Genomic DNA, 27,780 nt, shown 5'->3' with positions numbered 1-27,780 from the left:
AGCAACCCAAACAACAACAACAAAAAACCTCTTCTTCTCTATCCCTTGAAAAAAAAAAAAAGACAGAGTCTCACTCTGTCACCCAGGCTAGAGTACAGTGGCATGATCAGCTTACTGCAGCCTCACTCTCCTGCACAAGTAATCACCCTGCCTCAGCCTCCAGAGCTGCTGCGTCTATAGGCACGCACCACCACACCCATCTGGTTCTGTCATTTAAATCTCTCCCCTAGGCTATTTTTATTGTCTTTTTTTTTTTTTTTTTTTTTTTTTGTCTCTTCTCTGTCGCCCAGGCTGGAGCGCAGTGGCGTGATCTTGGCTCACTGCAACCTTCGCCTCCCAGGTTCAAGCGGTTCTCCTGTCTCAGCCTCCCGAGTAGCTAGGACTACAGGCAAGTGCAACCACGTCCAAGTAATTTTTTGTATTTTTAATAGAGACAGGGTTTTACCATATTATCCAGGCTGGTCTCGATCTCCTGACCTCATGATCTGCCTGCCTCGGCCTCCCGAAGTGCTGCGATTATAGATATGAGCCACCTCGCCTGGCCTGTTATCTTTTTTATTGTTTAAACCACATTGTATAGAATTTGGAAAATAGGATGAAACAGTACCCAGAAGCATTTTTCTCAGTCTCTGACTGAGCTGCATTCTCACCTCCTTTTGTTCTTCCTTCTGTCTGGATTCAGACAGCGCCATGTTGTGTTCCGCCTGTTCCTTCCACAGGTGGAAGTCCCAAGGGAGGAGAAGGAACCGACTCACGGTGTGGCCCGGGGGCTGGGGTCAACCCTTCCCTGGACCGTGATGGCCCCGCGCTATTCTACGTCTCCGGTTTCCCACCTGCCCTCTCAGGGTCCCCACCGTGGTTCAGTGTAATGGGTGCTTGCCTGAAAGTCAAGTCGGTTGATGCTAGTCCTGCTGGCGCCACTGCCCACCTGTGTGACCCTGGACAGGAGGCTTCTCTACTCTGATCTTGGCATTTTCATCAGAATAACAAGGAACGGGCTTAGACAATCTCTGAGGTTCCTCTTCAGTTTTGATGATCCCCAAATACCAGGCTACTTCCTCTCAGCGCACAGCTCAGCTCAGGTGGACAGCAGAAGTGACCTGCACATTGTCCCTGTGTGAGAACCATGAACTGGAGACCTGGTTCAGAAGGAGATCCCAGGGGGTAGGTTCTCCTATCTTGTTTGTTAGCTTGGAGGCAGGTGCTCCTATTTTGTTTATTATTATGACTCATAGAAATGAGTCTGAGCTCTTTGACTCTTGGCATGGAAAAAAGGAAGCACTCAGGTTTGGGCAGACGCTACCCTGGTTTCTTACAGAGAGCCACTGCCACAGGTGGGACAAGGTCTGGGTATCTTTGGGGGAGAAAGGCAGGGCTGGGGGTGAGATTGAAAAAACCTGACATCTCTTGGCTGGTATCTGATCAGGAGACACCAGAGGAGTCTGTTTCCAGAGATTCTTTGGGCTGGGAAAAGTGTGTTGAGGATATGAGGAGGTTGGGCTTAATGGGCCCTGCTGAGTGTGAGGAGCAAGGGTCACAGCTGCACCCTCCAGGGTTCCTGTTAGCCTTTGATTCCATCTGGGCAGGGAGGGAGCGGCCCCCCAGTCCCCTGAGGTAGGTTTGCTTTGGCCAGAGATCTGACCCAGCCACTGGCCCAGAGCACCCCGCCTCCCCGCTCCCCCTATCAAGAGGCAGCTGGCTTGGCCTCCGGTCTCCTTCTTCCCACCTCCTTCTTCCCTTACCAAGCCCCCTCCTCTTGGCCCCGGATACAGCTCTGTTTATCTGCCTGTCCCCTCTGGCATTCTCTATACTCAGAGAGTTCTGGATGCCCTGCAAACATCTGGCACACAGGGCCACTGCCTCCCTCCCACATAGCAGTTTCTCCCTGGAATTTCAGGGAGCTTGGCCTCCTCTGTGCCTCAGTGTCTCTGGAAGTCCAAGATCCTTTTACTTTTCTGCTCCTGTCTGGATGTTCTCACCATTGCCCCCTTGAGGAATGTGAGTGCCCCTGAGTGACTAAAACAGAACATGTGCTTTTGATGCTGTTGTATCATTTACACATTCAACAATGAGCACGTACTATATGCTATATTCTGTGCAAGGTACTAGAAAGATAGTTACAATCAAGGCAAACAAGGTCCCCACCCTCACTGTCCTTTTTCTCAGAATCTCATGCCATTCAATCACTAAGTCCTTCCACCCATCTTGACCCTGTCCTCCCAGGCTCATAGCCCTTAGGGACCCTCCACTTCCATTTCCTCAAACTTTCCCCACTTCTTTACCTCGATTTTTGCTGAGTGAGGTTGAGTGGGCCTCGCTCTGCCTCTTGCCTGTGTGATTCTCCTAACCCAATGATGCAGGAGCAAAGGCTGGGTGATGGCATATTGGAAATCATGCTGGACTGGACTGGAGGGAGGGCAGAGGCCTTCAATGTGGGACTTGCTCTACCATTAACCAGCTGTGTGCACTTGAATGAGTTCTTTACCTTTCGTCAATAAAGTTGGGTGTGGGGCTGGACTAGCTAGGGATTCTCACCCTTTCTCACCCCTAGCTGCATGTTAACATCCCATGCCCAGGGTTCACCTTCAGGTACCATGTTATTAATTGATCTAAGGTGGGACTTAGGCATCAGTGTTTTTTTTTTGAGACAGAGTTTTGCTCTTGTTACCCAGGCTGGAGTGCAATGGCGCGATCTCGGCTCACCGCAACCTCCGCCTCCTGGGTTCAGGCAATTCTCCTGCCTCAGCCTCCTGAGTAGCTGAGATTACAGGCACGCGCCACCATGCCCAGCTAATTTTTAAAATATTTTTAGTAGAGACGGGGTTTCACCATGTTGACCAGGATGGTCTTGATCTCTTGACCTCGTGATCCACCCGCCTCAGCCTCCCAAAGTGCTGGGACTACAGGCTTGAGCCACCGCGCCCGGCCGAAATCAGTGTTTTTTTTAAAAAAATTATTTTTATTTTTTTGAGACAGAGTCTTGCTCTGTTGGCCAGGCTAGTTACCAACTCCTGACCTCGTGATCCACGCACCTGGTCTCTCAAACTGCTGGGATTATAAGTGTGAGCCACCGTGCCCAACCACATCAGTTTTTTTTTTTTTTTTTTTTAACTCCCCAGATGAAACAACAGGCAGATTTGAGAACCACTGAGCTAGATTGTCCCTAAGAGCTGTAGCTCATCATAGCTAGCAGTTAGTGAGCACTTATTGTAGATTGCATGTTTGTGTCTCCCCAATATCTTCAGGTTGACCCTCTGATGTGATGGTATTGGGAGGTGGGGTGCTTGGGGACAACTAGGTCATGAGGGCGGGACACTGGTGTGTGGGATTAGTGCTCTTTTAAGACGAGACAGGAGAAAGCTTGCTTCCTCTCTCTGCTTGCCACCATGTGGGGATACAGCAGGAAGGCGGCTGTCGGCAAACTAGGAAGGGACCCTTCACCAGGTACCGGATCTGCCAGCACCTGCATCTTGGACTTCCCAGTCTCCAGAACTAATGAAGACAGCATACAGTACTTAGTCCTCACAACTCTATTTTACAGATGGGAAAACTGAGGCACAGATCCGAAGCTTACCCAAGTGGGGGGGTGGGATTCAAACCTAGTTAGTGTTTCCAGAGCCTGCCCATTTAACTTCCAGGCTATGAGGACCCACTGAAGCTTCTCCTATGCGTTTTTATCTCTGGGAATGCATGACCAGAACCATCTGGATGCAGTGGCCACAGTGAGGAGTGCTCCAGAAGAGGAAGGAGAAGAAGCGCCAACTCTTGTGCATCTGTGTTGAGCCACATATTGCTGGCTGCTTGTTGCTCATCATTGCGTTTAGAGGGTGATGGAAGCCCAGAGAAGGGGGAGATGGTTCTTAGTTCGAAGAATCAGAAAGGTCTTCTTGGAGGTGGTGGCGTTCTAGGTGGGCCATGACAGATAGGTAGGCTCTGACTCAGAGAGACAAAGAGAAGGAACAACGTGAGCACAGGTGCAGAGAGCGGAAGCACTCAGTGCACAAGGAAGAAGTGTGGGAGGTGAAACTGGAAATAGATGTTGGAGCCATTTCATGGAGGGCCTTGAATGCCAGAGTAATTGCCATTCTAATTGCTAGTGTTTCCTAAAAGGCTCCGATGATAAGAATCATCTGGGTGCTTGTTAAAACTATAAAAGAGCAGGCACATTTCTTCAAGATTCTGATTCATAAGGGTGGGCGTGGAGAGTGGGAATCTGTATTCTTACCACCAAGCAAGTTTGAGAAATATTCCTATAAACAACACTGAGCCACTTAAAGTTTTTGAGCAGGGGAGCAATCTCACTGAAATTGTGTTCTAGGAAGGCTCATTTGATGGCAGGGTGTGTGCCTGTATGTGGACAGGGGTATTGGGCTGGAAGGGAGGGACTGATGGAGGCTCTAGGTGGTGACAGTCTGGAGCAATTCAGTGGCAGTGACAGAGAGGAGACAGGGATGGATGAAAAAGACGTTTGGGAGGTGGAAGTTGAGGATTTGGCAGCTGATTGGACGTCAGGGTAAAGAAGAAAGCAGTTGGAGATGGTGGGGATGATGAGGATGCTGGTGCAAAGTTAGCTAAAATAAGGGTAGGGGAGAAAGGAGATTGCCTGGGAAATAAGCTGCCAGATTGCTCGGGGGGTATATGAAGGTTGAGATGCTACAGGCAGGGCTTCAGATGAAGGCACTCGGTGGGTGATAGAAGTGGGGACTGGAGCTTGGGAGAGGACATGGGTCATGGGAACCATCTGGATGGAGGTGAACACTGAGCCAGGAGAGCAGAGGAGATGGCCCAGGCAGGGGAGCTAGAGGACAGGGGTCTGCAGATTCCGGATAGAGCCTTGGGTAACACCTACGATGGAGGAGGAGGATCTGGGAGATGGCAAGGTAGAGAAGCCAGGGAGATGGAGAAGTAGGCCAAGTAGAGGGACCAGGAAGCTGAGACAGGAACAAGTTTTAAGGGGCAAAAAACTAACAGTTTCAGATTTCAGATGCCAAGGGGAAAGGAAAGCTGGTCACTTTTTTTGTCAACTCAGAGGTCATTGGTGTGTCCTTTGGGAAAACGATTTCCATGTCAAATCAAGTTTGGAAATAAAACTGAAGCGTTGAAGACTGTGGTGAGGAAGCTGAGGCAGGGCGTAGGTTGCCCTCTCCCAAGGGAAATGGAAGGGGAAAGAAGACTGGGTAAACTGAGGCAGTAGATGGGGAGAGCCAATGAACAGGCGAGACCCATTTAGAAGAACCTCCTCTCCTTTGCCACTGGTCCCACTCTGCCTGTGGGCCCTAGCTTTGATCGTAATGGGGCACCACGGTACACATGTTTTCATTTCATCCTCACCACAACCCTCAAAAAACAAAGAGATCAGTAATTCTCACTTTACAGACCATGACACTGAGGCTAGAGACAGTCAGTAACGGGATTCAGGCTACACAGCTGGCAAATCCAGGTCTACACTGTCTGGTTCTGAAACCCCAGCCCCAAAGCTTTTTACTTCATTGAAAACACAGAAGTTTTATGTCTTAAGCCCAAGGTCCTGATTGGTAACCCGGCTCATCCCCCGATTTCCAGGTTCGTTCTGGCTGGACCCCTTTCCCCAGGGATATCTAGTTCAGGAGCTGGGATCCTTCATGCCAGTGCTCAGGCCTTCAGTACCAGCTGGATGCCCTGCTGGCTGGCTGGACCTAGACACCCTTGTCATCTCCCAGCTCCTTCTGAGGACAATAATTTGTATGGTACAGATGCAGCTGGAAACATGGCTGAGGTCTTGTGCTGTGGAGTCAGAAGGCCTGGAGAAGAAATCCTAGGTCTACCACTAACTGGACACTTTTTTTTTTTTTTTTTTTTTTTGAGAGAGGGTCCTGCTATATTGCCCAGGCTGGAGTGCAGTGGTGCAATTGTGGCTCACTGCAGCCTCACCTTCCTAGGCTCAAGCAATCCTCCTGCCTCAGCCTCTTGAGTAGCTGGGAATACAGTTGGAGCCCACCATGCCTAGTTGTTTTTTTTTTAATCTTTAGTAGTGACAGGATCTTGCTAGTTGCCCAGGCTGGTCTCAAACACCTTGGCTAAGCTCCAGCAATCCTCTGGCCTTGGCTTCCCAAAGTTCCGGGATTACGGGTGTGAGTCACCACTGGCTTGGACAAATTTTTTAGCTTCTCTGAACTTCAGTATTTTTTAACATCTTTAACTTAGAGAGTCACTTAGAGAATTACAATGCCCAGTGAAGGTTAGCAATTATTTTGTGCCCTTGATTTCCAATGTCCTGGCCTTCAGACTATAATTTCTTTTTCAACTTGATCTGACCTCCAGTACCCTTCAGAATTCAGGTTTTCCTAGGCTGCTTAGGAAAGAGGACAGAATTCAGCTTTTCCTAGGCTGCTTCCTGAGGGATGGAAGGTTCAGGTTTTGAAATAAGAGGAGGAACTTTCTATCAGCTGTAGATGAAAGTGACTAGTGTACGATGGGCTCCAGAGGAAGTAACAGTGTCCGCTGAGGAGGCGACATGACTACCAGAGAGGAAGGGCCCACATTCCCTCTCTTGTCACTTGCTGTTTCCCCGCTTCCTCAGCCACTCGCAAATGTCTGTTGAGCTTTTACTCCTTGCCAGGCAACTCTGTAGGCTTTGGGGGAGGACAAAAAAGAGTTAACAGTGGCCTTGAGAAACTCACAGCCAGGATGGAGGGGCAGATGTAAACAAGTGCTGTAATTACAATGCAGAGTGGGAAACTCCACGGAGGAGCTGAGAACAGGGTGCAGCCGGAGCAAGGGGGTGGGTCGCGCTAGCTTCAAAACTCTGGGCCCCCGCTCTCTCCCATGGCCAGCTCTGTCACCCCCACTGCTCCATCTGTTTCTTTGTTTTTGCAGTCTTTATTGCTGGCTTTGTTTTTCCTTCACTTTCCTAATAGAGAGCCTTTGGAAAAATTCCACCCTTGTTTCAGTTGGAACAGGGAAGAGGAGAATTGTCTACTCTTCAGCCAAAAGAGCCAAGGGGTGCAGGGTTCCTGGAGAGTCCAGGTGGACAAGTGGAGGAAGCAGGGACTGTCCCGAGGGAGCCAGGGGAGAGCCTGCAGCGTGGCAGGCACAGGGCAGGGAGAGGTGAAAACAAGGGAGGAGCAGTGCCTGGCTGGGGGGCCCAGGAGGCTGTGTGCTCCATAAGTCCTCTTCCAGAGCTCTCTCTGCATCCCCTGTCCTCTGTTGTGATTGGAGGAGAGAGTTGAAACTTCTTCCACTTCAGAGAATCCTGTAAAGCCCGTTACGTTGCTCTTTCCCCACCCAGATAGCTGTGAAAGGCTGGAACCCCAGAGACAGAAGTGAGTCCTTGACATTATTCATATCAGAGGGCTGTGTGTGTGCGTGTGTGTGTGTGTGTGTGTGTGTGAAATCCCTCCGTTTCCTCCCTCTTTCCCCAAACCACCACCCACACAATGCTCGTTGTTCCCCCGGCCGTCAGTTCTGCATTCCATTCAACACATGTTTATTGAACACCCACTATGTGTTGGAAGCTGGAGCTGCGTAGTGGAAAAAGTTATTTCAGAAGGTTGCATAGGCAGCAGATATGCATGTGTGTGCATGAATACATGCACTTGTGTGTATGAATCAATGTGAACAGGCTAGGGAAACAGGAGGAAGGAGGAAAGCAGAATGTTTGGGAGGCTGACGTTTGGGAGTCAGGTAGCTTGCGTTTGTTTGCATCTGGGTGCTCCCATTTGCTGGCTGTGTGGCCTCAGGTAAATTACATAAGCGTTCTGTGCCTCTGCCTCTCATCTGTCAAATAGCAATAACCGTAGTATTCACCTCATGGGGTTGGTGTTGTGAAAGCTGAATGAATGAATGTGTGCACAGAGTGTGTGCAGCGGTGCCCAGCAAGGAGTAGGTGCTCTGTAGCAATTACTGTTCCCTTCTCTCCCCACTCAGAGCTGGGTGAAGACAAGCTCATAAATGACTGGTTCGCATTTGCCTCTTGCTCAGCCTCAGTGATGCAGAGGCAGTCACCTGGTGCCACCCGCCTCCTGCCCCCTGAGGCTCGCCTACAACACTCAGCCCACAAATCTCTAACCACTGCCATCTCCTGCCCTTGGCTGACCCCGCCCCACACTAGGCTGCTCAGGGTAGAGAAGAAGTAATATTACACCATAGGGGTCGCTTCAGTCCCACGCTACCCTCCAGACGTATATCTGAGCCGCCAGTTCCCTCTGAGCAGACTGGGAATGAAGAAGTGGGATGAGTGAACATCTGGGGTGGAGCCCAGGCTCCCAGGCGCCCACTCCATGCAACTGGGGAACAAAGAACCTGTCAGGAGGTCAGGAGGGAGACCGAGGGGATTCCAGCTCCGAGGGATCCATGCGTGGCATTCCAGAGTGGGCAGCAGCTGGCACGAATCCTTGGTTCAGAAATGGCAGGGCCCCCTCAGGAGTCGGGGCTAGGTCGTGCCAAAGTCCCAGTGGTATCGTGGCTCTGCTATTGAACAGCTGTGCTGCCGCCCCTTGGCATAGGGTTCGAGAACGGGAGCAGGAGTGTGGGCTTGGCCAGGGCAAGAGGAAGGTTCAGACACACACACACACACACACACACACACACACACACACACGGTCCACCGTGAGGGTGCAGATGCCTGGTTGAGGGAGAAAAGAGGAAGAGGGTGGAATGCGAATGTGTGTGTGTGCGTGTGCATCTGTGTGGGGGGGGAGATGGGTTTGTGGTTCTGTGAGTGTGTCTGGTGTTTGGGTGTGCATGTCTCTGCGTTTATCTTTGTATGTGCACTTCTGTTTCGGTGTGTCTCTGCAGGAGTTTGGTGTCTGGGTGAGGGTAGATTTTTGCACTACTTCTATCTCTGACTCTTTGCTTGAGCCTCTCAGCAACTCAGCAGAGAGAATTTTCCCTTCTGCGAGGGTGGGAAAATATAGCTCATCGAGGCAGTATGGGCCAACGCTTTATAAACACACACAAATCACAGGACATTCTGGTGTGTGATCCTTAGCTCCCTATAAAGCTAGGGTTGATACACATTTAAAAGAGAGAAAGCTGAGTCCTGTGTGTATCCTTCTGTCATTGCTACATGTCTGACTGATGAGCATGTGTGCTTATGTATTTGACATATTTGTCACTGTGTCTCCATGGCAGTATCTGTGTCTACAGCTTGGTGTATACTCATGTGTGCTAGGCTCATATTTAACTGTGCTTCTGGCAATGTTTATCTTTAAGCAGAAACATAACAGGGGTTAGAAGCACAGGTTCCACAGTGAGATGATCCAAGGTTTGAATCCCTGTGTCACAGTAACTAATCCACTAACCTTGGACAAGTTTCTTAACTTTTCTATGCCTCAGTTTTTTCACAGGGATAATAATAGCCCGCGAGGATACATGAGATCACGTTTAGTGCCTGGCACAGGTTAGCATATGTTAACAGTCCTGTTTGAACGTGCTCCTTTCTGAGAGCTGTCTCCTTGGTTGTGACTGCAGTGTGTCACATCTCAGCTGGAGTATAAACTGCTTCTGGGCAGAACATGGGTCTCAGTTACCTTTAATAATACCCATAACCCCTCAGTGCCACCTCGGTGCCTCGTGCACTTGTCATCTTGAGGTGAAATGAGACCTGTTTCAGGTGAAACGGGATGGGTGTCAGATGCAGGCCCATGCCTGGGGTAGTACAGGGAGGGCAGGTGGGAAGCTGGGGATGGCAGTGCCACCACAGCCCAGCTGGGCATCAGGGTCCCTCACGGTCATTCCTGCACACCTGACCAGGTCTCCCTGCAAGCCCAGGCTCCCTCCTCCTTCGTGTCTCAGTCTGGCCTTGAAACTCACTGAAGGGCCTCCTTCCTCCTTTCTCTTCTCACCCCACCCTAGGGCACTAGCCTAGGTGCTGGGAGGCCTGTGAATGTGTGTTTTGTTTTGGAGATGAGTCTCACTCTGTTACCTAGGCTGGAGTGCAGTGGTGCGATCTTGGCTCACTGCAACCTCTGCCTCCTGGGTTCAAGCAATTCTCCTGCCTCAGCCTCCTGAGTTGCGGGGACTACAGGTGCCTGCCACCATGCACAGCTAATTTTTGTATTTTTAGTAAAGACGGGGTTTCACCATATTGGCCAGGCTGATCTCGAACTCTTGACCTTGTGATTAGTCCACCTCAGCCTCCCAGAGTGCTGGGATTAAAGGCTTGAGCTACCACGCCCGGCCTGTGTGCGTTTTCAGTGGGTGAGATGAGTGCTCTCCGTCTACACCATGCCTCACTGTTTTGCAGCTTGTGTGTGTTTGTGCATGGCTCTGTGGGGGTGTGTGTCTGGGAGACGTCTTTCTGTGTGATCCCCCGCTCTGTTACAGTGGGAACATGTGTCTGTGTGTGTGACGTGCCTCGTGCCTGGGGTTTGTTCTCCTCCCCCAGCTTTCCCAGTTACATAAGCAGCTGAGGGGTCCGTCAGGCCTGGGCTACGGGCTCCTCCTGCTGGCCGTCTCTGGCACCTGCAGTCTGGAGAGGGGACCGCTGATGACGCTGCTTTCTGGTTGGGCCTTATACCCTGGGGCGGCGGGGAGAGACACCAACCCAGTACTCAATGCAGACCTGCCCCCAGCTACTTCCCAGCCCCAGGTCACAGGGTAAGAGGGGATACCTCAGCTCCCTGAAGAGCCCTCTCATAATGCTCATACTGTGGGCTGGTTATGAGTTCTTTATGAAATGTCTCCTTAACATATAGGACCGTGTTCCCTCAGGGCAGGGGACCAGGCCTGCCTTGTTTACCACGGCATCTCCAGTGCCCAGTACAAGGCCTGGCTCAATCAATATTTGTGAATGACTAAGTTTACAGGGTGGAGAGGCTTAGGAGGAAGGACATGGTGTAGAAAGATTTGGGGCTTTGGGGACAGACAAGCCTGGGCTCAAATCACCCCATGGCCGCTTAAAAGCTGTGTGGCCTTGGGCACGATACTTAACCTGTCTACACTCAGGTTTCTCTTCTGTTAAATGACACCACCATGCAAAATATGCTATAAGACTAGAACTAATATCCAAAAGGGCCTTCTTGTGTAAGCACTTCATAAATGACATCTATCATTATTACAACTGGTAATGTCTTTCATCCCTCAAGCATCGTGAAGGCACTAAATCCGCTCGATAATTAAATCCATTATAAAGGGAGAGGCGTGTTCTTCCAAACGCTTCTCTATGAGTTTCAGTTTTCACACAGCTCCATATGCCTGTGGATGGATTTAGATGATGTGGCTCTGGAGCAGCCAGGCGGTGGATATTTAAAAGTGAGAATAAACAGGCGCCCTGCTGCCCTGTTCATGGGCTGGCAGTCCTGGGAGGCGAGGGCTGGACCTCTGATCTCCCTTCAAGGCCTCAATCATTCGGCCTCAGAGTTTCTCTGGCTTCTCCAGGGTTCCTCAATGTGGCTTCTATCGGCAACCCCATGAGCAGCACCTCAGAGTCAAGCACTGTGCCACACTCTAGGAATGCAATGTCAAGGAAGGTCTGGTCTGGCCTGTGCCACTTCCCCTCTCTGGGCCTCAGTTTCCTCTTCTGTAAAGGGTGGTGAGTGAGTGGGAGGGAAGGGGGATAAGAGGGGACAAGGAGAGGGTTGGAGGGTTGAGGGTGCTAAATGGGCTCTGGGGTCACCTCCCACTGACAGCCACTTCGACAGCCTTGGCTTTGCAAATCTGGCCGTCTCTTCTCCCTATTCTGGCCTCATCCTTCCTGCCCCTCCTCACTCCCCACCTTGATAGTTCAGGAGAGACAGAGCGCCTGGGAAGGGTGCCTCCTCCATTCTCCCACCTCCAGAGCAAGCCGCATGCCTCCCAGAAGAGAGCACTGTTCATCTCACTGTCACTGAACATAGAGACTCCTTCACCTAAACACCAGGTCTAAACTAGATCTAAACCAAGCCTCTTAGGAAACAGTTCAAATAATAATTCAAAACCTGAAACAAAATAATCTTTATTTATTTCCTATTTCATATTAGTTTCCTGTGCCAAACATTTTACGTACATTCCTCAGTTAATCATCACAATAACCCTTTGGGTGATGTGATCAACCTCAATTCAATTTGCAGAGGAGAGGAAAAAACTGAGGTTGAAGGAGGTGAGGCAATGGGCCAGGATCACCCAATCAAGAAATGACGTCGCCTGGACGGCCTCCTCTCCTAATCCATTTTTTTTTTTGGTTTTGCCCTCTGAGGGGGTGAAAAAAAGGTCTCCAGTGACCTTCTGGATCCCGGAAGCGCCCTTCAGCTCAAACCCTTCGCGTTCGGTAACTCCTGGGTTCCGCCCACACTTAACAGGGTTTGCAGCCAGGACTGTGGCTCAGAGCAAATAACTGAATTCTAAATGCGTGGCCACAGTCACCTCGCCAATCCCAGGGCCCCTGCACCCAATTCTCCAGGAAAGGCTGGCAGGTGCGGGGTCGGGTGCGCTCTGTGCGAAGGTGGGTGGGAATTTCAATGAGCCGAGTGCAGTTAGCTCACCGGTACGGGGGCCTGGGGCGGAGCCAGGGCCGGGGGCGGGGCGAGGCCGGGGTCCTGGGCGGGGCCGGGATTGGAGGCTGACGTTAGCTCTGGTGGGACGGGGAGGGGGCGGGGCTTGGGAATGGAGCGGGACCGGCGTCCGGGGCGGAGCCAGGATTGGAGTCCGACTGTAGTCCTGTTGGGGCGGGGCGGGAGAGGGGCCGGAACTGGGGCTGGGCCGGAGCTCGGGGCGGAGCCAGGGCTGGAGTCTTGCGGGGCGCGGCGGGGCGGGGTCAGGGCGGGGCTGGGACTCGATGAGAGGCAAAGGTGAGTCTAGAGAGGAGGGGCGGGGCCGGGGCCAGGTGCTGAGCAAAGGCCGGAGTCTGGCGGGGTGGGGTGGGCAGGGCCAGGGCTGGGTCTGGGGCGGGGCGGGCCTGCACAGGGCGGGGGGAAGGGGCGGGGCCGGGGCGGGCCGGCGAAGGGGGGCCGGGGCGAGAATGGTCTCAGAACTGCCAAGGGCTGGAGGGAAAACAACGGGAGGGGCGGAGGGAGGGGATTCGGCAGCTCCCGCTCAGCTAGCTCGGCGCACCCACGCCTCGCTGCCCCGCTTCCTGCCCCCCACCTGGGCATGCGCCCCCGGCCCCCCTGGTCCCCCAGAACCCGCGCCACCCCCCGGAGCCTCCCCAGAGCTGGCCGCTCAGGATGGGCGCCCTCAGGCCCACGCTGCTGCCGCCGTCGCCGCTGCTGCTGCTGCTAATGCTAGGTAAGCCAGGCCCCGGTTCCGGTTCCCAGCCCCGCCGGGCAGGTGCCTGCCGTCCAGCACCCAGACCAAGCCGCCTCCCAAGCTTTTCGGTACTCCTCACATCCTCCTTCTCCGTCATGGGTGCCTCCAGCCTCCCCGGGATCGGCGGGCAGCTGCGCATTGTGGCTGCCCGCCGAGCCAGTCTTGGGAAGAGTGCAGGCTCCCCAGCCCTAAGCCAGGGAGTGGGGCATAGGGAGGACCCACTAAGGTGCTCCCCCAGGCACTGCGTAGCCTCCCGGGGCAGGTGCCACTTCTCAGCTAGTATACCCACGTCCTGGGGTCAGTGCACCAAATGTTGCGACTCCTTTCTGCCCCACACTCAGCTCCAGGCCTGGCCTTGGGTGCGCACCCTGCGTGGGCAGTGCCTGCCCAGCTTCGTAATTGCCCCAGAGTTGGCTGGAGGCCCAGAGGCCAGTTCTGCCCACGATCTTTGAAGTAAGTCTCCCCCAATTGCGCTCCACACAGTTCATCAACTGAGGCTGGGGACGGTTCCCTCTCTCGCCCCCATCTCCACCCTGGGCTGGGTCCCTCTTTGCCCTTCTTCCTCTCTCCCAAGTGGCACTTGGCTCTGCAGCCACCCATCAGTTTTCACAACCGCTTAGTTCCGGCTTCCTTGGCTCAGGAGAAACCAGGTTCCATGGAGACTGATCCTGGGATCTCCAAGCACCTTGTGTCTGCTGTGGTCGGTGTTGATGGTGGGCTGTTCTGGGCCAACCTTGCATGGATGCATGGGGCTAATGACAGTGGAATTGTTTTTGGCCTGAACTGGAGGACTCCCTGTAGGCGGTGGTCTGGGGGAGAGTGTGGTGTGGGGACAGTGAAAATGCCCGTACAGCTGTTGATGAGACTGAAGCTCTTGAAATGAGAGTGAAGTGTGGGGGTGGGGATGGTGACTTCAGAGCTGCTGTCATCAAGGCAGAGGCTGAAGGTAGCCCCAGCTGCCTGTTTCTAGACCAGAGCTCCACAGTGGCACCAAGTAAAGCCTTCCCCTGCTGCAGGTCCCTGGGCCCTGCAGGGCTACCATGAGTCCTCTCCTTGGTCCCTGGGCAGATAACAGCAGAATGTACAGAGAGGAAGGTGCTATGGGGCCTGGTTGCCTAGCACTTGGTGTGATTTCCCCAGTGGGCAGCATGGAGCAGGGAGGAGCCCGGGGAGACAGGGAAATGCTGGCCTGTGGTTGAGAGAGGAACACGCAGAGGTCTGAGCACCCACTGCTCTTGGGAACCTGACATTCATTTCACAAATGAGGAAAATGAAGTAACTTGCCCCAGAGAGTACATTTAATGAGTACTGGGGCTATGATTTGAACACAGATCTGATTCCAAAGCAGGCCTCTTTGCCCTCCCTTTCCTTGCTGTGACTAATACGGAGGAGGGAAGAGAGAGCTGTGTGGCAATTGATTACCTAAGGCTGTGGGGTGACTTTCCCATGGGGATCTCCAAGCATCAGCAGTCGGGGAGCCAGTAAGATGGGAGGGGGCCTTCTGAGCAGTCAGCCCGGAGGCAGCCAAGGAAGGTGTCAGCTTGGCTGTCTCTACCATTACCCTGATTATGAAACTTGCCTGGCCCCAGACAGGACTGTCCTGAGTCACATACGCACTCACTCACTCACGGTCAGAGCTGGAGCACTTAGTTCACCTCCAGTGTGGAAACAGGCCTAGGAGAGAAGGAGACTGGATCCCAGGCCACACAGCTGGGCATGGGGATGGTGCTGGAATCCCACTTCCTGACTCCCAGCCTGTGCCCGTATCAACAGACCATGAGTTCTCCCTGTGACTCAGCCAGAGGAAGAAGGAAGGGGCTAGGCGCCCAGCAGCAGGGGTGGGGAAGTTCAGAGGAGCAGTTCTAGAGAAGCTGGAGGGCAGAGTTTGACCACAGACTCCTGGGCATTTTCCTCTAGCCCCTACAGAAAGGCTATGGATATCCCCTGAGAGACCTAAAAGTGGCAGTCTGGTTGGTGAGGTCGGTCCCTTCAGGCCTGACCTTGGACTTTCCCCATCTTGCTCCATGGTTTTGCCCCTCTGAAGGAGCGTGTGGAAGCTGCCTAGGGAGAGCAGGATCTTGAGGATCTTGGCTAAGATATTATACTTTTCCTGCCTTACCTTTCTCATCTGTAAAATGGGGAGAGGTGGGAAGGAGTGGCCTAGCCCTCCTTACCTTCTGAGGTTCTGTGATCTTATCTAGTGGGAGCTCTGGAAGGAGAGAAGGGAGGATCTCAGCCTTCCAAGGCTGCCAGGAGTATCTGCTGGGGTAGGGTTGGGCATAGGGGTGGAATAGGCTGAAGAAGAGAAGTTTGGCCTTTCTGAAGGGAGAAATGAGAAGGGGCAGCTGGTGATTTAGTGCCTCCCTACAGAAAGAGAGCCATATTTGTAAATGAATGCATACTATATGCAAATGAACACTTTGTTAAGGAACTGGGGCAGGCGCCTTGTGTGTCTGCTGGGCTAGCCAGGAAGGTTGGCAGGCACTGGAGGAGGGGATCTTCTGCCCCCAGTGCCAGGGCAGAGTCTGGATCTTCCTCCAGAAGCCCCAGCTGCCTGGGCAGCCCTGCAGGGTGAGAGAAGCAGTGAGCTCATGGCACAGCTGGAGGGGGGAGGGCATTGTATGGTGAGAACTGACTGGGTCTGTGCCCTTTCCAGCTAGGGCCACTGGCTCCATTGTCTAGCCCAGGTGACAAGCTGAGCCAACTAGCCCTTCTGAGCAAGACTGCCAGCTCCCCTCAAGCAAAGGAGGGAACATGTAGTCTCAGAATCCCCCAGCCAGAAGGCTCCCCTGACCAGGAGGAAGGAATGGTAGACATGGAGGTAGGTGAATGGCAGGGACAGATCAAGGTTCAGTTGGAACCAAGGCCTGGTTAGGTCAGGAATCAGATGTACTCCTTTCTGCCTTCAGGCGCTCTGCTTCTAGTCTGCCAGAAATGGGATGCATCTGGGTGCCAAGGCAATCCTGGGCCCATACCACCTCCTCGAGACCCAAGTGTCTTATATCCCAGCATCTGTTTCCTGTTCTCAGAACAGGGTCCAAGCTGTGGACCAACTTTTCCAGGTCTCCTTTCCTTTTATAGGCAGAAGTCAAGAATGGTGCTTGTGGTGGCAGAGGGCATAGAATGGGGAACCAGGCATCTCCAACTCCTTTTGTCTTTCCCTACAGGAATGGGATGCTGGGCCCGGCAGGTGCTGGTCCCTGAGGGGCCCTTGTACCGTGTGGTTGGAACAGCTGTCTCCATCTCCTGCAATGTGACTGAATATGAGGGCCCTGCCCAGCAGAACTTTGAGTGGTTCCTGTACAGGCCCGAGGCCCCGGATACTGCTCTCAGTATTGTCAGTACCATGGATGACCAGTTCCACTATGCGATCTTCAAGCCCCGAGTGCTGGCGGGTGAGGTGCAGGTGCAGCGCCTACAAGGGGATGCTGCAGTGCTCAAGATTGCGCGCCTGCAGGCCCAGGATGCTGGCATTTATGAGTGCCACACCCCCTCCACTGATACCCGCTACCTAGGCAGCTACAGCGGCAAGGTGGAGCTGAGAGGTACTAGGCCCTGGAACAGGGTGCGGCCACACACCCTCTCAAGGCAGGAGGGACACAAGTGACCTATCTAACTGCCCCTTAGGTTTTGTAGCCAAGGAACTCGACGCCCAAAGAGGTTAAGTGACTTGCACAGTCACCCAATAACTCAGTGGCTGGTGTGGGACTCAAACCCAGATTTCCTCACTCCAGGCCAGTGCTCTTCTGATTATATCAAGCCCCCTTCTGGAAGAAGAGCCATCCAGTCCCCTTTCCATTCCCAAGAATGAGGAAGACTGATGGGTTGAATAGACTCTACTGGACAGTACAGGACCCAGATCTGGGAAAGAGCGTATTTAGGGAAGGAGTCAGGCCATGTGACATTCTCACTCTTTTAAGTTTCTTTGTCTCCTGGAGAAGGAAGACAAAGCCACTTTTCTTGGTATTTCAAACAGGGGTCAGTCTTGAACGTAAGGGTGAGTAGGCGATGGGCTGGTTCTTTGAAATTCAGCAAGTATTTATTGAGTGCCTGTGATACGCCCAGCACTGCGCTTGGCACCACTGAGTTACAGAAGAAATAATACAACATGCGATCTTTGCCCTCTGGGAGCTCACAGTCTATTTAGGGAGATCGGCCCTGAACAGGAAGTAGTAACAAGGGCTGCCAGCCCCCAGCCCTCCCTCACTCCAGCTCTTCTCTCCAGTTCTTCCAGATGTCCTACAGGTGTCTGCTGCTCCTGCAGGACCCCGAGGCCGCCAGGCCCCAACCTCACCCCCACGCCTGATGGTGTATGAGGGGCAGGAGCTGGCACTGGGCTGCCTAGCGAGGACAGGCACACAGAAGCACACACACCTGGCAGTGTCCTTTGGGCGATCTGTGCCCGAGGTGCCAGTTGGGCGAGCAACTCTGCAGGAAGTGGTGGGAATCCGGTCAGACTTGGCTGTGGAGGCCGGAGCTCCCTATGCTGAGCGACTGGCTGCAGGGGAGCTTCGACTGGGTAAGGAAGGGAGTGATCGGTACCACATGGTAGTAGGAGGTGCCCAGGCAGGGGACGCAGGCACCTACCACTGCACTGCCGCTGAGTGGATTCAGGATCCTGATGGCAGCTGGGCCCAGATTGCAGAGAAAAGGACTGTCCTGGCCCACGTGGACGTGCAGACGCTGTGTAAGTGCCACATCCCACTGTGGGAGCTGGGAGGGACAGTATGCTGGTGGGCACTGTGGCCACAGGGGGTACCAGATAGCCGTCATCTGACTCCAAGGAACTTATCTTCTAGAGTGAGCATCCCTGTTAGCATTGCTTCCCGCTCTGCCCTTGATGAGTTTTCTCTGCTCAGTAATTGGTTATAGAGTTAGGAGGGCCATGGGTGAGGGGTGAGATTCAAGCCCCCGAGTAGAAAGATGGTCATACCCCGTGAGAGGCAGACGGGAAGCTTTGAAGCTGCTGCTGTCAAGGAGAAAACACAAAGTTGGGGAATCAGGTGCCTCTTGTCCCCTCCTGCCTCTGTGACACCTCTTCCCCTTCCTGTGTTTTAGCCAGCCAGCTGGCAGTGACAGTGGGGCCTGGCGAACGTCGGATTGGCCCAGGGGAGCCCTTGGAACTGCTGTGCAATGTGTCAGGGGCACTCCCCCCTGCAGGCCGTCATGCTGCATACTCTGTGGGTTGGGAGATGGCACCTGCGGGGGCACCAGGGCCTGGCCGCCTGGTAGCCCAGCTAGACACAGAGGGTGTGGGCAGCCTGGGCCCTGGCTATGAGGGCCGACACATCGCCATGGAGAAGGTGGCATCCAGAACATACCGGCTACGGCTTGAGGCTGCCAGGCCTGGTGATGCGGGCACTTACCGCTGCCTCGCCAAAGCCTATGTTCGTGGGTCTGGGACCCGGCTTCGTGAAGCAGCCAGTGCACGTTCCCGGCCTCTCCCTGTGCACGTGCGGGAGGAAGGTGAGAGGGGGCTGGGCCCTGGACAGGGTTCAAGGATTATAGACCCATTTTCCTTCTGTTTCCACACCCGCTCCCTTCCATCAGCTGCTTGCATGCTGTACCTCACGCTCCTCTTCTGCCAATATTGTAGGAATACCCTGAGTTTCCTGGGGCGGTGCTTGGCAGCAGCCCTCACCCCATGGTCCCCGGCCCTGCACCATCTGGCCCCATGTCCTGTGTTCTGCAGGTGTGGTGCTGGAGGCTGTGGCGTGGCTAGCAGGAGGCACAGTGTACCGGGGGGAGACTGCCTCCCTGCTGTGCAACATCTCTGTGCGGGGTGGACCCCCAGGACTGCGGCTGGCCGCCAGCTGGTGGGTGGAGCGATCAGAGGATGGAGAGCTCAGCTCTGTCCCTGCCCAGCTGGTGGGTGGCGTGGGCCAGGATGGTGTGGCAGAGCTGGGAGTCCGGCCGGGAGGAGGCCCTGTCAGCGTGGAGCTGGTGGGGCCCCGAAGCCATCGGCTGAGACTACACAGCTTGGGGCCCGAGGATGAAGGCGTGTACCACTGTGCCCCCAGTGCCTGGGTGCAGCATGCTGACTACAGCTGGTACCAAGCGGGCAGTGCCCGCTCAGGGCCTGTCACAGTCTACCCCTACATGCATGGTGAGTGGCACCCCTCCACCCTCACTCTGCCTCCCTCCTGGCCCTCGACTCTAGTCTTCCCTGCCCATCTTCTGACCCTCCTGCCACTGTCTTTCTCCTCTGCATCATGTCACATGAAGTCTCAACATATCTAGCTTCCAGACCTGTGTAGGGTCCTCTGTGGTTGCTGCTGACTTGCATGCTGAGGGACAGGCTGTGGGCAGGGATAGGGGTGTCTGTGAATGGAGGAGGTGGGGCCAGAGAACTTGATGGGGAAAGTTCTGGAGGCATGTAGGATGGGTGGAGGATGATGGCATCCTTTCTGAACAGTCATACTCCCTCCCCCAGCCCTGGACACCCTATTTGTACCTCTGCTGGTGGGTACAGTGGTGGCCCTGGTCACTGGTGCCACTGTCCTCGGTACCATCACTTGCTGCTTCATGAAGAGGCTTAGAAAACGGTGATCTCTCACTCTCCAGGTGAGGGAAAAGAACCCCCCGACCTTGTCTCCATTGGGCTTCCATCCCCAAGTCCTGAACCAGGCTGCTCCCTCCCAGGCCCCACCTGGAGGAGGAGTAGGCAGCTCAGATCCACAGGGCTCTGTTGAGGGGTGGGAGCCCCCTTCACTCAGGGCTCTGTGTCCTTAGCCCACGCCGGGTGCCCTTTTCAGGTCTTGCAGGTGTCAACTTTCTTCCAGCCCAGCTCCAAGCCCTCCTCTGGTTGCCTGGACACCCTCTCCCTGTGTCCACTCGTCCTTTAATTTATTTGACCTCCCCCGACCCAGAATGGGAGACACGGCTCCCCTTCCTCACTCCTTCCCTCCCAAGCCCTCCCTCTGGCCTTCTGTTCTGGATTTCATAGGCATCCTATAGGGAGACCATTCCCTGTCCTGGAATTAGTTTTTCTAAAACGTGAATAAACTTGTTTTATAAAAAGTAGGCTTGACTGTGTCTTCCCTACTATGAGACTGTAAAAGGCTTGGGGTGTGTAGCAGGGAGGTGGTTGGGGGTTGACAACCTATTCTGAACGACCCAGGCCTCTCTTCCCACCACAAATACCATCTGGCCTCCGTGGGCCATGCCACCCACCCCAGGAGGGGACACCTGGGTTCCATCTGCCGCCTGAACCGTCAGTGCTGAGGCAGTGCCTGATTGGACTCCTGCTTGGGGAGGGAAACATAGAGGGCAGGTTCCAGCTGCCTGTGGTCCCCCCTTCCCAGCTTCTCCCATGTTATAGGGCATGGGCTTCCAGGAGCAGGGCCTTTTCTGAGCTCCCCAGACTTCACCCCACTCTTCCCCTCTCATTCTCCCGGTCAGGCTAGTCTTGGACGTGACTCCTCCCACTAGGCCCTGGGGCTGCAATTCTTGTTCCTTCTGACCGACAGCAGCAGAAAAGAAGCCTCAGCACACAGCTGATACTCAGACTGGGACAACAGGCAGTCACAGGAGGGCCTGTGTGTCCCCAGGGTCATTGCACCCGTATTACTCACTGTGCCTGCATATACCCACTGCCCGCATATACCCGCTACACCCGCATATACTTGCCTCACCTGCCTGTACACACCCTGGGGTTTCCTCCATCCCACCCTTCAGCTTCACCTCTCCTCCAGTGCCCCAGGAGTGCATGGATTTTCTTGCCTAAGGATTGTCTGACCCTAAAATTCCTTACCTGCACGGCACCTTAGGAGGCATCCAGTAGGCCTCCTTCAGTTGTTATTCAAACATTTATTGAGCATTACGAGTTTGCTAAGTGTCATTTTTACAGATGAGGAAACCGAGGCCCAGACATGTGATTTGCCCAGAGTCATAGAGCTAATTAGTGACAGTGTCAGGACAGGGACCTAGGTCTCCTGACTTGTCACACTATACAGTGGTGCCCTGAGTGGTGACTGACAGTGGCAAGGAGAGGTGTGGCAGGCTCTCAGTGACTTCAGGGGGCAGGAGGGGCCTTTCCAGCCTCCGTTTCTTTGCTTGTCCGATTGCAATGCGTTGGCTACTGTGTATGTGGATACGAAGTAGCCCACCCTGTCTTGTCCAGACTCTCCTGTTTTACTGAAACCCAAATGAATCCCATTCCCCACCCCAACATCTGTTCTTAGGTGACCAGCCGATGCCAGGGTTCAGGAATCTCATCTCTGATGATGGGACCCCGGTGGCCCTGTGACTTGAGGCAAAGATGTCCATGCTTTGACTGGGACTGGGTCCCCTTTCTTGCTTCCAGAGGACCCACAGGACCCTGGCTGTGCCCCATAGGACCCTGGCTGTGCCCCATATGACCCCAGCTGTGCCTCATAGGACCCTGGCTGCCCAACCTGAAACAAAGAAGACTGGAGTGCTTTCCTGAGGGGGCTTAGACTTATGAAAGGGCAGGAGAGGAGTGTGGTCAGGGCTAAGGGAGGAGGTCCTGGGCCAGTGCTGCTGTGTGGGAGGCGGGGCTGTCCCAGGGTGGCTCTCCTCGGCCTATGCTTTTCTCCAGGACACCAGCTTCAGGTCCCCTCTGCCCCTCTCATCTTGCAATTGTTCTCCCTCACCATCCAGGAAGCTGTGCTGGTGTCTGGGATGCGACCAGGAAGCAGGTGGAGGTGGGGTGAGAATATGCATCTTTGGGACCCCGTGGCCCAGCTGGGCTGACAGCAGGCTGCAGACACCTCCAGATATTCCCACTCCTATCGCTTCTCTCAGATTTTCTCCCACATTCAATCCCGGCTTTAGTCCTACAAGGGGTTCTGTCCTTTGCCCCAAAAACCCTTCCTGCTCCACCTCCCGGCCTCCCGACCTCCCCAGGAATCCCCTCAAGTCCTTCTAATGGCTTCAGCTCTGTCTGGCCTGCTCAGCTTCCAGACACCCCCTCTACTCGTCACTGCCCTGTTTCCACTGATGGCTGAGTTCCTGGGCCCAAAGTTAAACTCTTCAGCCTGGACTTGGGGTCCCTTTCCCACATATAAAACCCCACCCTTCACATGTCTCTGTCTGCTTCTTTGAGGATCCTCAGCTTCTTCTCAGCTTCTCTTCAGCTTCTTCTCATCTACTCCTCAGCTTCTATGTCCCATCTCCTGCTATGACCTCCAAGTCTTTGCTTAGAGCCTAGGCTCTCCAAGTGTGTTCCCCAGTCCAGCAGCAGCAACAGCATGACCTGGGGAATTCTTAGAAATGAAAAGTTTTAGTCTCCACCTATTGAGTCAGAAACCCTGGGAATGGAGTCCAAAAACTGGTGTTTTAACAAGCCCTCCAGTTCACTCCAATGCACAGAGAACATTTCTAACTGCTGACTTACATATTCTCTATGCCTTACACTGGCCCCAACCTTCTGATCACCCACCCTCACCCTCACTCTCCCACCTTCCGCGCTGCTGCCCAGGTGGTCAGTTTGAATTATCCCTTGTTCAGTTGCTACAGGTAGATTCCTCTGTTTTCCCAGGTGCCCCTTATATTGAGGACAGGAACCAGGTTTTTGAATGTCCACCCCACATGGTACCCAATCAGTGATGTGAATGACTGTGCCCCAGAACCAGACTGCTTTCCCAGGGGCTCCCTGTGTCCCAGCTCTAGTGAACCCACTTTCTAGATCTCTCTCCTGGCCCTTCCTCCTCGGAACCTTTCTCTCTCTTCCTGCCTGCACGTGATACCTGTTAAGATCTCACTCTGCTGTCAGTAGATAGCCACCCCTGGTTTCTCTTTCCCAGGCCTTTCTCCAGGGCCCCAGCTCAGGCATCTACCCCCTCTGCCTGCTTCCCTGAACGTGAGGACTAAGGTCATTCACACCTTGCTGAGCCCCCTTGCAACCCTTCATCCTGGTGAGGGTGGAGCTGGGAGGGCACCCTCCTCATGTGGCCATCTTGGTCCAGCTCCTTTCTCCTTCGCTTTAGCTTGGCCTACCCTGTTGTTAGATAGTTGTGCCATGTGTGGGGAGGCTGGCAGAAGAGGTGAGCAGGGACTGCAGTCCATCCTACGCTCTGCTCCCCAGGCCATGCATCCTGGTTTGGGGCTGTATCTGTCTGGAGGAAAAGGGTGCCTTTTTAGAATTTGCACAGAGGTGTTCTATGAGTTAGTGGCAGCCCTGAGTGGACCAACTGTCCATTGGTCCATGTATGTATCTATCAGCTGTCTTTATCCGCCACCATCTTCCCATCCAACCCCCAAAAGTCCATCCTTCTGTCCATCCACCCACTCATGAACAAATGTGAAGGTCAAACACAGACTGGTAAGTTCACCTGGCCCTACCCTCCATTTCCCTAAAATCAAGACCCCTCCCTTCCATACTAGATCCTAGACTTGAGGTTCTAGGGGGCGGGGACTTTCCAACTTTAGCACATTTCCAGGGGCTTTGCCTACCTCCTCCTCCTCCTCCACCTCCAAGATGCAGTTGCCCATGTACCTGTGTCTGGCCCCTGGTCTGCCACAGTGGTTCAGAGGAAGCTGGTCACACCTTGGACTCAGTCTCTGGGGGTGGCAGGCAGCCATTCTGCTCCTTGTCAGCCCCAGCTTCCTCCCCCGCCCCCTCCCCCGCCCCTTCCTCCTCCACCTTCTCATCCAGGCGGCTGGGGATGGACCAGTAGAGATGGGCATCAAGGCGGGCCGCAGCCTCTGCCAGCTCTCGAGCACTGCACGAAGGTGTGGGCACCTCAAAGGTCTCGTGAAAGCTGGCATAGTCCACCTCATAGAAGCCGTCCTCCAGGGTCAACACTGACGTGAAGCGGTGGCCCCACAGCACCTCGTCTACCAGGTAGGAGCTCCGAGCTTGGCATGTCATTCCTGAGGGGAGGGGCACAGGTCAGGGGGATCCTGGCTCCACACTTCTCTTTCCTGCTTCTCATTCCACGATCCTGCACCCAGTACCCTCCCTTCTATTCCTTCCCTAAGGGCTCCCACTTCCCTTTGGTCTGGTCCATTTTCTCCCCCTTCCTAGCTCCTGTTCTTACCCAGCTCCCTCGCCTCTTCTCCATTTGCCCCAACTCCTCTTAATCTTCAGCTCTTTTATCCCCTCCTGTCATTTGGTGATGCCAATCAAAAAAGCTTAACTTTGAAATGAACCTTAGGGATCATCTAGTTCAACTTCTCACTCCATACAGGGCTCCCTAAAGGAGCATTTCTAACAGTGGGCATCTTGCTTGTACTTGACTGCCTCCCAGGACTGATAGCTCAGAAAGGGCCCACCCCTTTGTGTGACAGCTCTCATAGTTGGGTTGTTCTTTATACAGAGCTAAAACCTGTCCCCTGGGATTTCCACCCCTTGGCTTCATTCCCCTCCCACTTTACAGTCCTTTGAATATCTGAAAACAGGAGTCTCAGGTTCCCTCATGTTTTCTCTTCTTGACTTAACATCCCTGGCTTCCTCCATGATTTCTCATTGGAACTGGTTTTCCAAAATTCTACCTTTTTGATTACAAGCCAGAATGGCCAAGGAGGGCCCTGAAGCATTTTGAGTGTAGTAAATTTTCCAACTGTCGCCTGCTCCATGCATAAGAGAGGGCGCACCATCTCTCTGTTCTGGCCATGATGCGTTCACAAATAGGGCCCAGGATAACATTACATAATCATTTTGGAGGCTGCATCACATTGCGACGACATCAAGCCTGTAGCCAACTAAAACACCCAGTTCTTTTTTCACCAGTGCTCTTCCGTGCTGTGCTTACATAAGTGATTTTTTTAAAAGCCTAAATGTAGAATTTTATATTTATTCCTTTTAAATGTCATCTTGTTGGGTTTTGGCTCATTATTCTTGCTTTTCAAAAGCGTTTTGAATCCTGACTGTCTCACCCAAAATATTACCATCCTTTCCAGCTTTATCTCTCTAGAAAAACTGACAGATTCCCATTCCTATCTCCTCTGTCCTGGGCCTCCCTGCCCCGGGCCTGTGTCCTGTCTTCTTGTTGGGTTGGTGCATCCCTCAGGGAGGGTCATTGTCCTCCTGGCACAGGGTCTTTCCCCCAACCCGCATCCATCTCAGAACAAGGGGAAACAGAAGAGTGGATATCAGCTAACCAGAGGGTGGCTGTCAGCTCACACAGCCTGGCCCTGAGACATTGGTATTCTTCGGTGAGGCTGGAACAGGAAGAGGGAGAGAGGAAAAAGAGGCATATGGACACTGGGGAGAGAAGGGCTTCGAGGAGGAGAGGGCAGGGCTGGGGGGTATAAAGAGAAAAGACGGCCGGGCAGGAACTTCCCTGGAGGGTGAGGGGACTGCCTGAGATACTGGCTGAAAAGGAGTGACAGCTGGAGAGAGAGAGGAAAGGGAACGGGGTGAGTGGGGGAAGGGGAAAGAGTCGGGGTGAAGCAGGAATGCGGAACAGTGATGGGGAGCTGGGGTTGGGATGCGAAGCAGAGGGCCAGCGCAAAGGGGCCAAGGAAAGGATCTGAAGGCACCCAACTTGTCTGGGAAGCCGGTAGGGAGCGTCAGCCGCTCTGGCGTCAGAGGCAGGGACTGCGGCGCCCCCTAGTGGGCCTTTGGTTCTCCAACCGCAGTTTCCTCACCCTCATCCATCCTCTAGTTCTCAAGTCCTAAGTAACCTCATTTGCAATTCCTATAACACTGGTCTTTTTCCACCTGCTCCCAAAGCCTTCACCGTGTAGATCTGGGTTGGACTTACTGACATCACAGATGAGTTGCCAGTTCCTTTTGGAAAAGGGCTAGAAATGGTAACATCATCTGTGTCCCTTGTCAGTGGAAATGGATGAACTGGGAAACCAAGGCAGAAGTGAGACCAGATATTAAGCTCCCCTCAAGCGCCAGCCTAGAAATAACTCGGGCAACGGAAAATCTTCACCGTCAAATTCCAGGGGCCTGAACCTGGCGGCAGTGAGAAAACTCCTGAACCTAACCCCTCCTTCCAACTCGGGACGTCTAAACATTGAAGCCACATTGCCTGTGTCCAATCCAGGCATGGCCACTTGCTGGCTTAGGAAAGTGGACAATTTCCTTAACTTCTCATTGGAGCAATCTCGTCTCTGAAAAGTGAGCCCAATAACGAGAAGTTAGCTTCAGAGGGTTCCTGCGAGGATTACATGAACTCAGAGGTGGAAAGTGCTTTGGAACTGCTCATGACACAGGGTGAGTACTGGGCTAGCGCTAGCCATTATTACTCTCCCTATTCCAAGTGACACATTCCTCTGGGCCCAGGGCCCCACGCCAGTGCCATTTCGGAGAATTCCTCCAAGCTTTCTCTTGGCCTTCTGCAGAGCTGCTTGGTTCCACCCCGACCCCCGACCCCGGTCTCACCTCACTCTCTCATCCTCCACGAGCCCTTCCATCCATCCTCCTTACCTCCCCTGGCTCCTCTTCTCGCCCCTGCCTTCCTCCGCCCTGCCCACCCCCAGCCAGCCCCACTCCCTTCTCCGGGCCCGCTCGCACCCGTGGCTTCCACCATGCCCTCGAGGATGACAACGATCTCGAAGTCGTCCCTCTCGAGGGCGCGGCGCGACGCCTCCCAGAAGGGGCTGGCGGCATCGATCTCGTGGCTGATGACGAGCGGCGAGACGAGGAAGAGGCGGTCGTCGCCCGTGTCGAAGCCCACGCTGAGGTCGGTCTGGTGCAGCGGGATGAACTCGCCCTCCAGCGTCTGGCGCGAGCGGATGAGCTTGGCGCGGATGGAGGCCTCCACGATATGCGAGGAGCGCAGGTCGCCCACGCGGAACATGAGGCAGAGGCGCCCGTCGCGCAACGACACCACGGCGTGCGAGGAGAAGACGAGCGTGGCGGCGCGCTTGTTGGGCTGCGAGATCTTGACGAACATGCAGCCCACCATGAAGGCGTTCACCATGGAGCCCAGGATGGCCTGGAGCAGCAGCAGCACGATGCCCTCGGGGCACTGGTCGGTGATGACGCGGTGCCCGTAGCCGATGGTGGTCTCCGTCTCGATGGAGAAGAGGAAGGCGGCCACGAAGCCGTTGAGGTTGTTGACGCACGGCGTCCACGCGGTGTCCTCCAGGTGCTCCAGGTCGCCGCGGCCGTAGGCGATCAGCCACCAGATGGCGCCGAAGAAGAGCCAGGTGAGCGCGTAGGCCAGCACGAAGAACAGCAGGCTGAGGCGCCACTGCAGGTCCACCAGCGTGGTGAACAGGTCGGTCAGGTAGCGGTACGTCTCGCGCACGTTGCCCTGCTGCACGTTGCACCGGCCGTCCTTCTCCACGTAGCGCTGGCGGCCGCGGCGCCGCGGCGGCTCCTCCGGCCCGGGCGAGAAGGCCGCGTTCTCCTGCGCCATGGCGGCCGCGTCAGGGCGAGCGGGGCGGGCGCCTGGAGAGCGGCGCCCGGAGCCCGGGCAGCCGCCGCCGGCCGCGCGTCGCGGGGCGCCTCGGCAGCGTCGGGGGTCCTGGAGGGGCTTAATAAAGGTTTGCGGAATGAGGGGCCCCGCGGGAGACGGGGAGGCTAGGGACATCAGGGCCAGCACCCAGCCCTGGGGGACCCTGGGCGAGTCCCTTCGTGTGTCCCGGCCTCTATTTCTGGGGATAACACATTCAGCCCTAACTGCCCCCCAGGCTCAGAAAGTTGTGAGGCTC

General features: G+C 54.4%; 2 protein-coding genes across 14 annotated transcripts in view; one reads left to right on the top strand and one right to left on the bottom strand.

Annotated features, from left to right (window-relative positions):
- Window positions 1-12,714: 12,714 nt before the first annotated feature.
- On the top strand, window positions 12,715-20,223 carry IGSF8 (immunoglobulin superfamily member 8). Of its 6 annotated transcripts, none has more exons than XM_078356066.1 (8): window positions 12,715-12,746; window positions 15,860-16,024; window positions 16,371-16,748; window positions 17,429-17,890; window positions 18,262-18,669; window positions 18,896-19,309; window positions 19,637-19,767; window positions 19,959-20,223. In XM_078356066.1, exons 3-7 carry the CDS (start codon window positions 16,373-16,375, stop codon window positions 19,750-19,752), a joined length of 1,776 nt encoding a protein of 591 aa, XP_078212192.1. In that variant the 5' UTR covers window positions 12,715-12,746; window positions 15,860-16,024; window positions 16,371-16,372; the 3' UTR covers window positions 19,753-19,767; window positions 19,959-20,223. The 6 variants fall into 6 exon arrangements, with proteins under 6 accessions (XP_078212192.1, XP_035135016.2, XP_078212190.1 ...); XM_035279125.3 differs by lacking the exon at window positions 15,860-16,024 and adding an exon at window positions 13,077-13,182; XM_078356064.1 differs by having other exon boundaries at window positions 13,077-16,024.
- Window positions 20,224-20,992: 769 nt separating this feature from the next.
- The window catches only part of KCNJ9 (potassium inwardly rectifying channel subfamily J member 9), a 28,902-nt gene continuing 22,114 nt past the window's right edge, over window positions 20,993-27,780 (bottom strand). For 6 of the 8 annotated variants that reach the window (XM_078356069.1, XM_078356068.1, XM_078356072.1 and 3 more), the window contains 2 exons: window positions 26,636-27,602; window positions 20,993-24,039 (listed from right to left, as the gene is read on the bottom strand). In XM_078356069.1, the coding sequence (XP_078212195.1) occupies window positions 23,708-24,039; window positions 26,636-27,602 (1,299 nt within the window). In that variant the 3' untranslated portion in view covers window positions 20,993-23,707. The remainder of the gene's footprint in view (window positions 24,040-26,635; window positions 27,603-27,780) is intronic. The other 2 variants (XM_078356073.1, XM_035279130.3) reach the window with 1 other exon arrangement.

The sequence above is a fragment of the Callithrix jacchus genome, chromosome 18, assembly GCF_049354715.1.
Source record: "Callithrix jacchus isolate 240 chromosome 18, calJac240_pri, whole genome shotgun sequence".
NCBI lineage: Eukaryota > Metazoa > Chordata > Mammalia > Primates > Cebidae > Callithrix > Callithrix jacchus.
Note: the sequence above shows the minus strand (reverse complement) of the source record. Positions and strands in the feature narration are given on the sequence as shown.

Bases quoted from the DNA above. Each gene is read 5' to 3' on its own strand.
- IGSF8 (XM_035279125.3), top strand. From the start codon at position 13,122: ATGGGCGCCCTCAGGCCCACGCTGCTGCCGCCGTCGCCGCTGCTGCTG. The intron at 17,891-18,261 runs GTAAGTGCCACA...CCTGTGTTTTAG, and splicing joins CGTGGACGTGCAGACGCTGT to CCAGCCAGCTGGCAGTGACA. The intron at 19,310-19,636 runs GTGAGTGGCACC...TCCCTCCCCCAG, and splicing joins AGTCTACCCCTACATGCATG to CCCTGGACACCCTATTTGTA.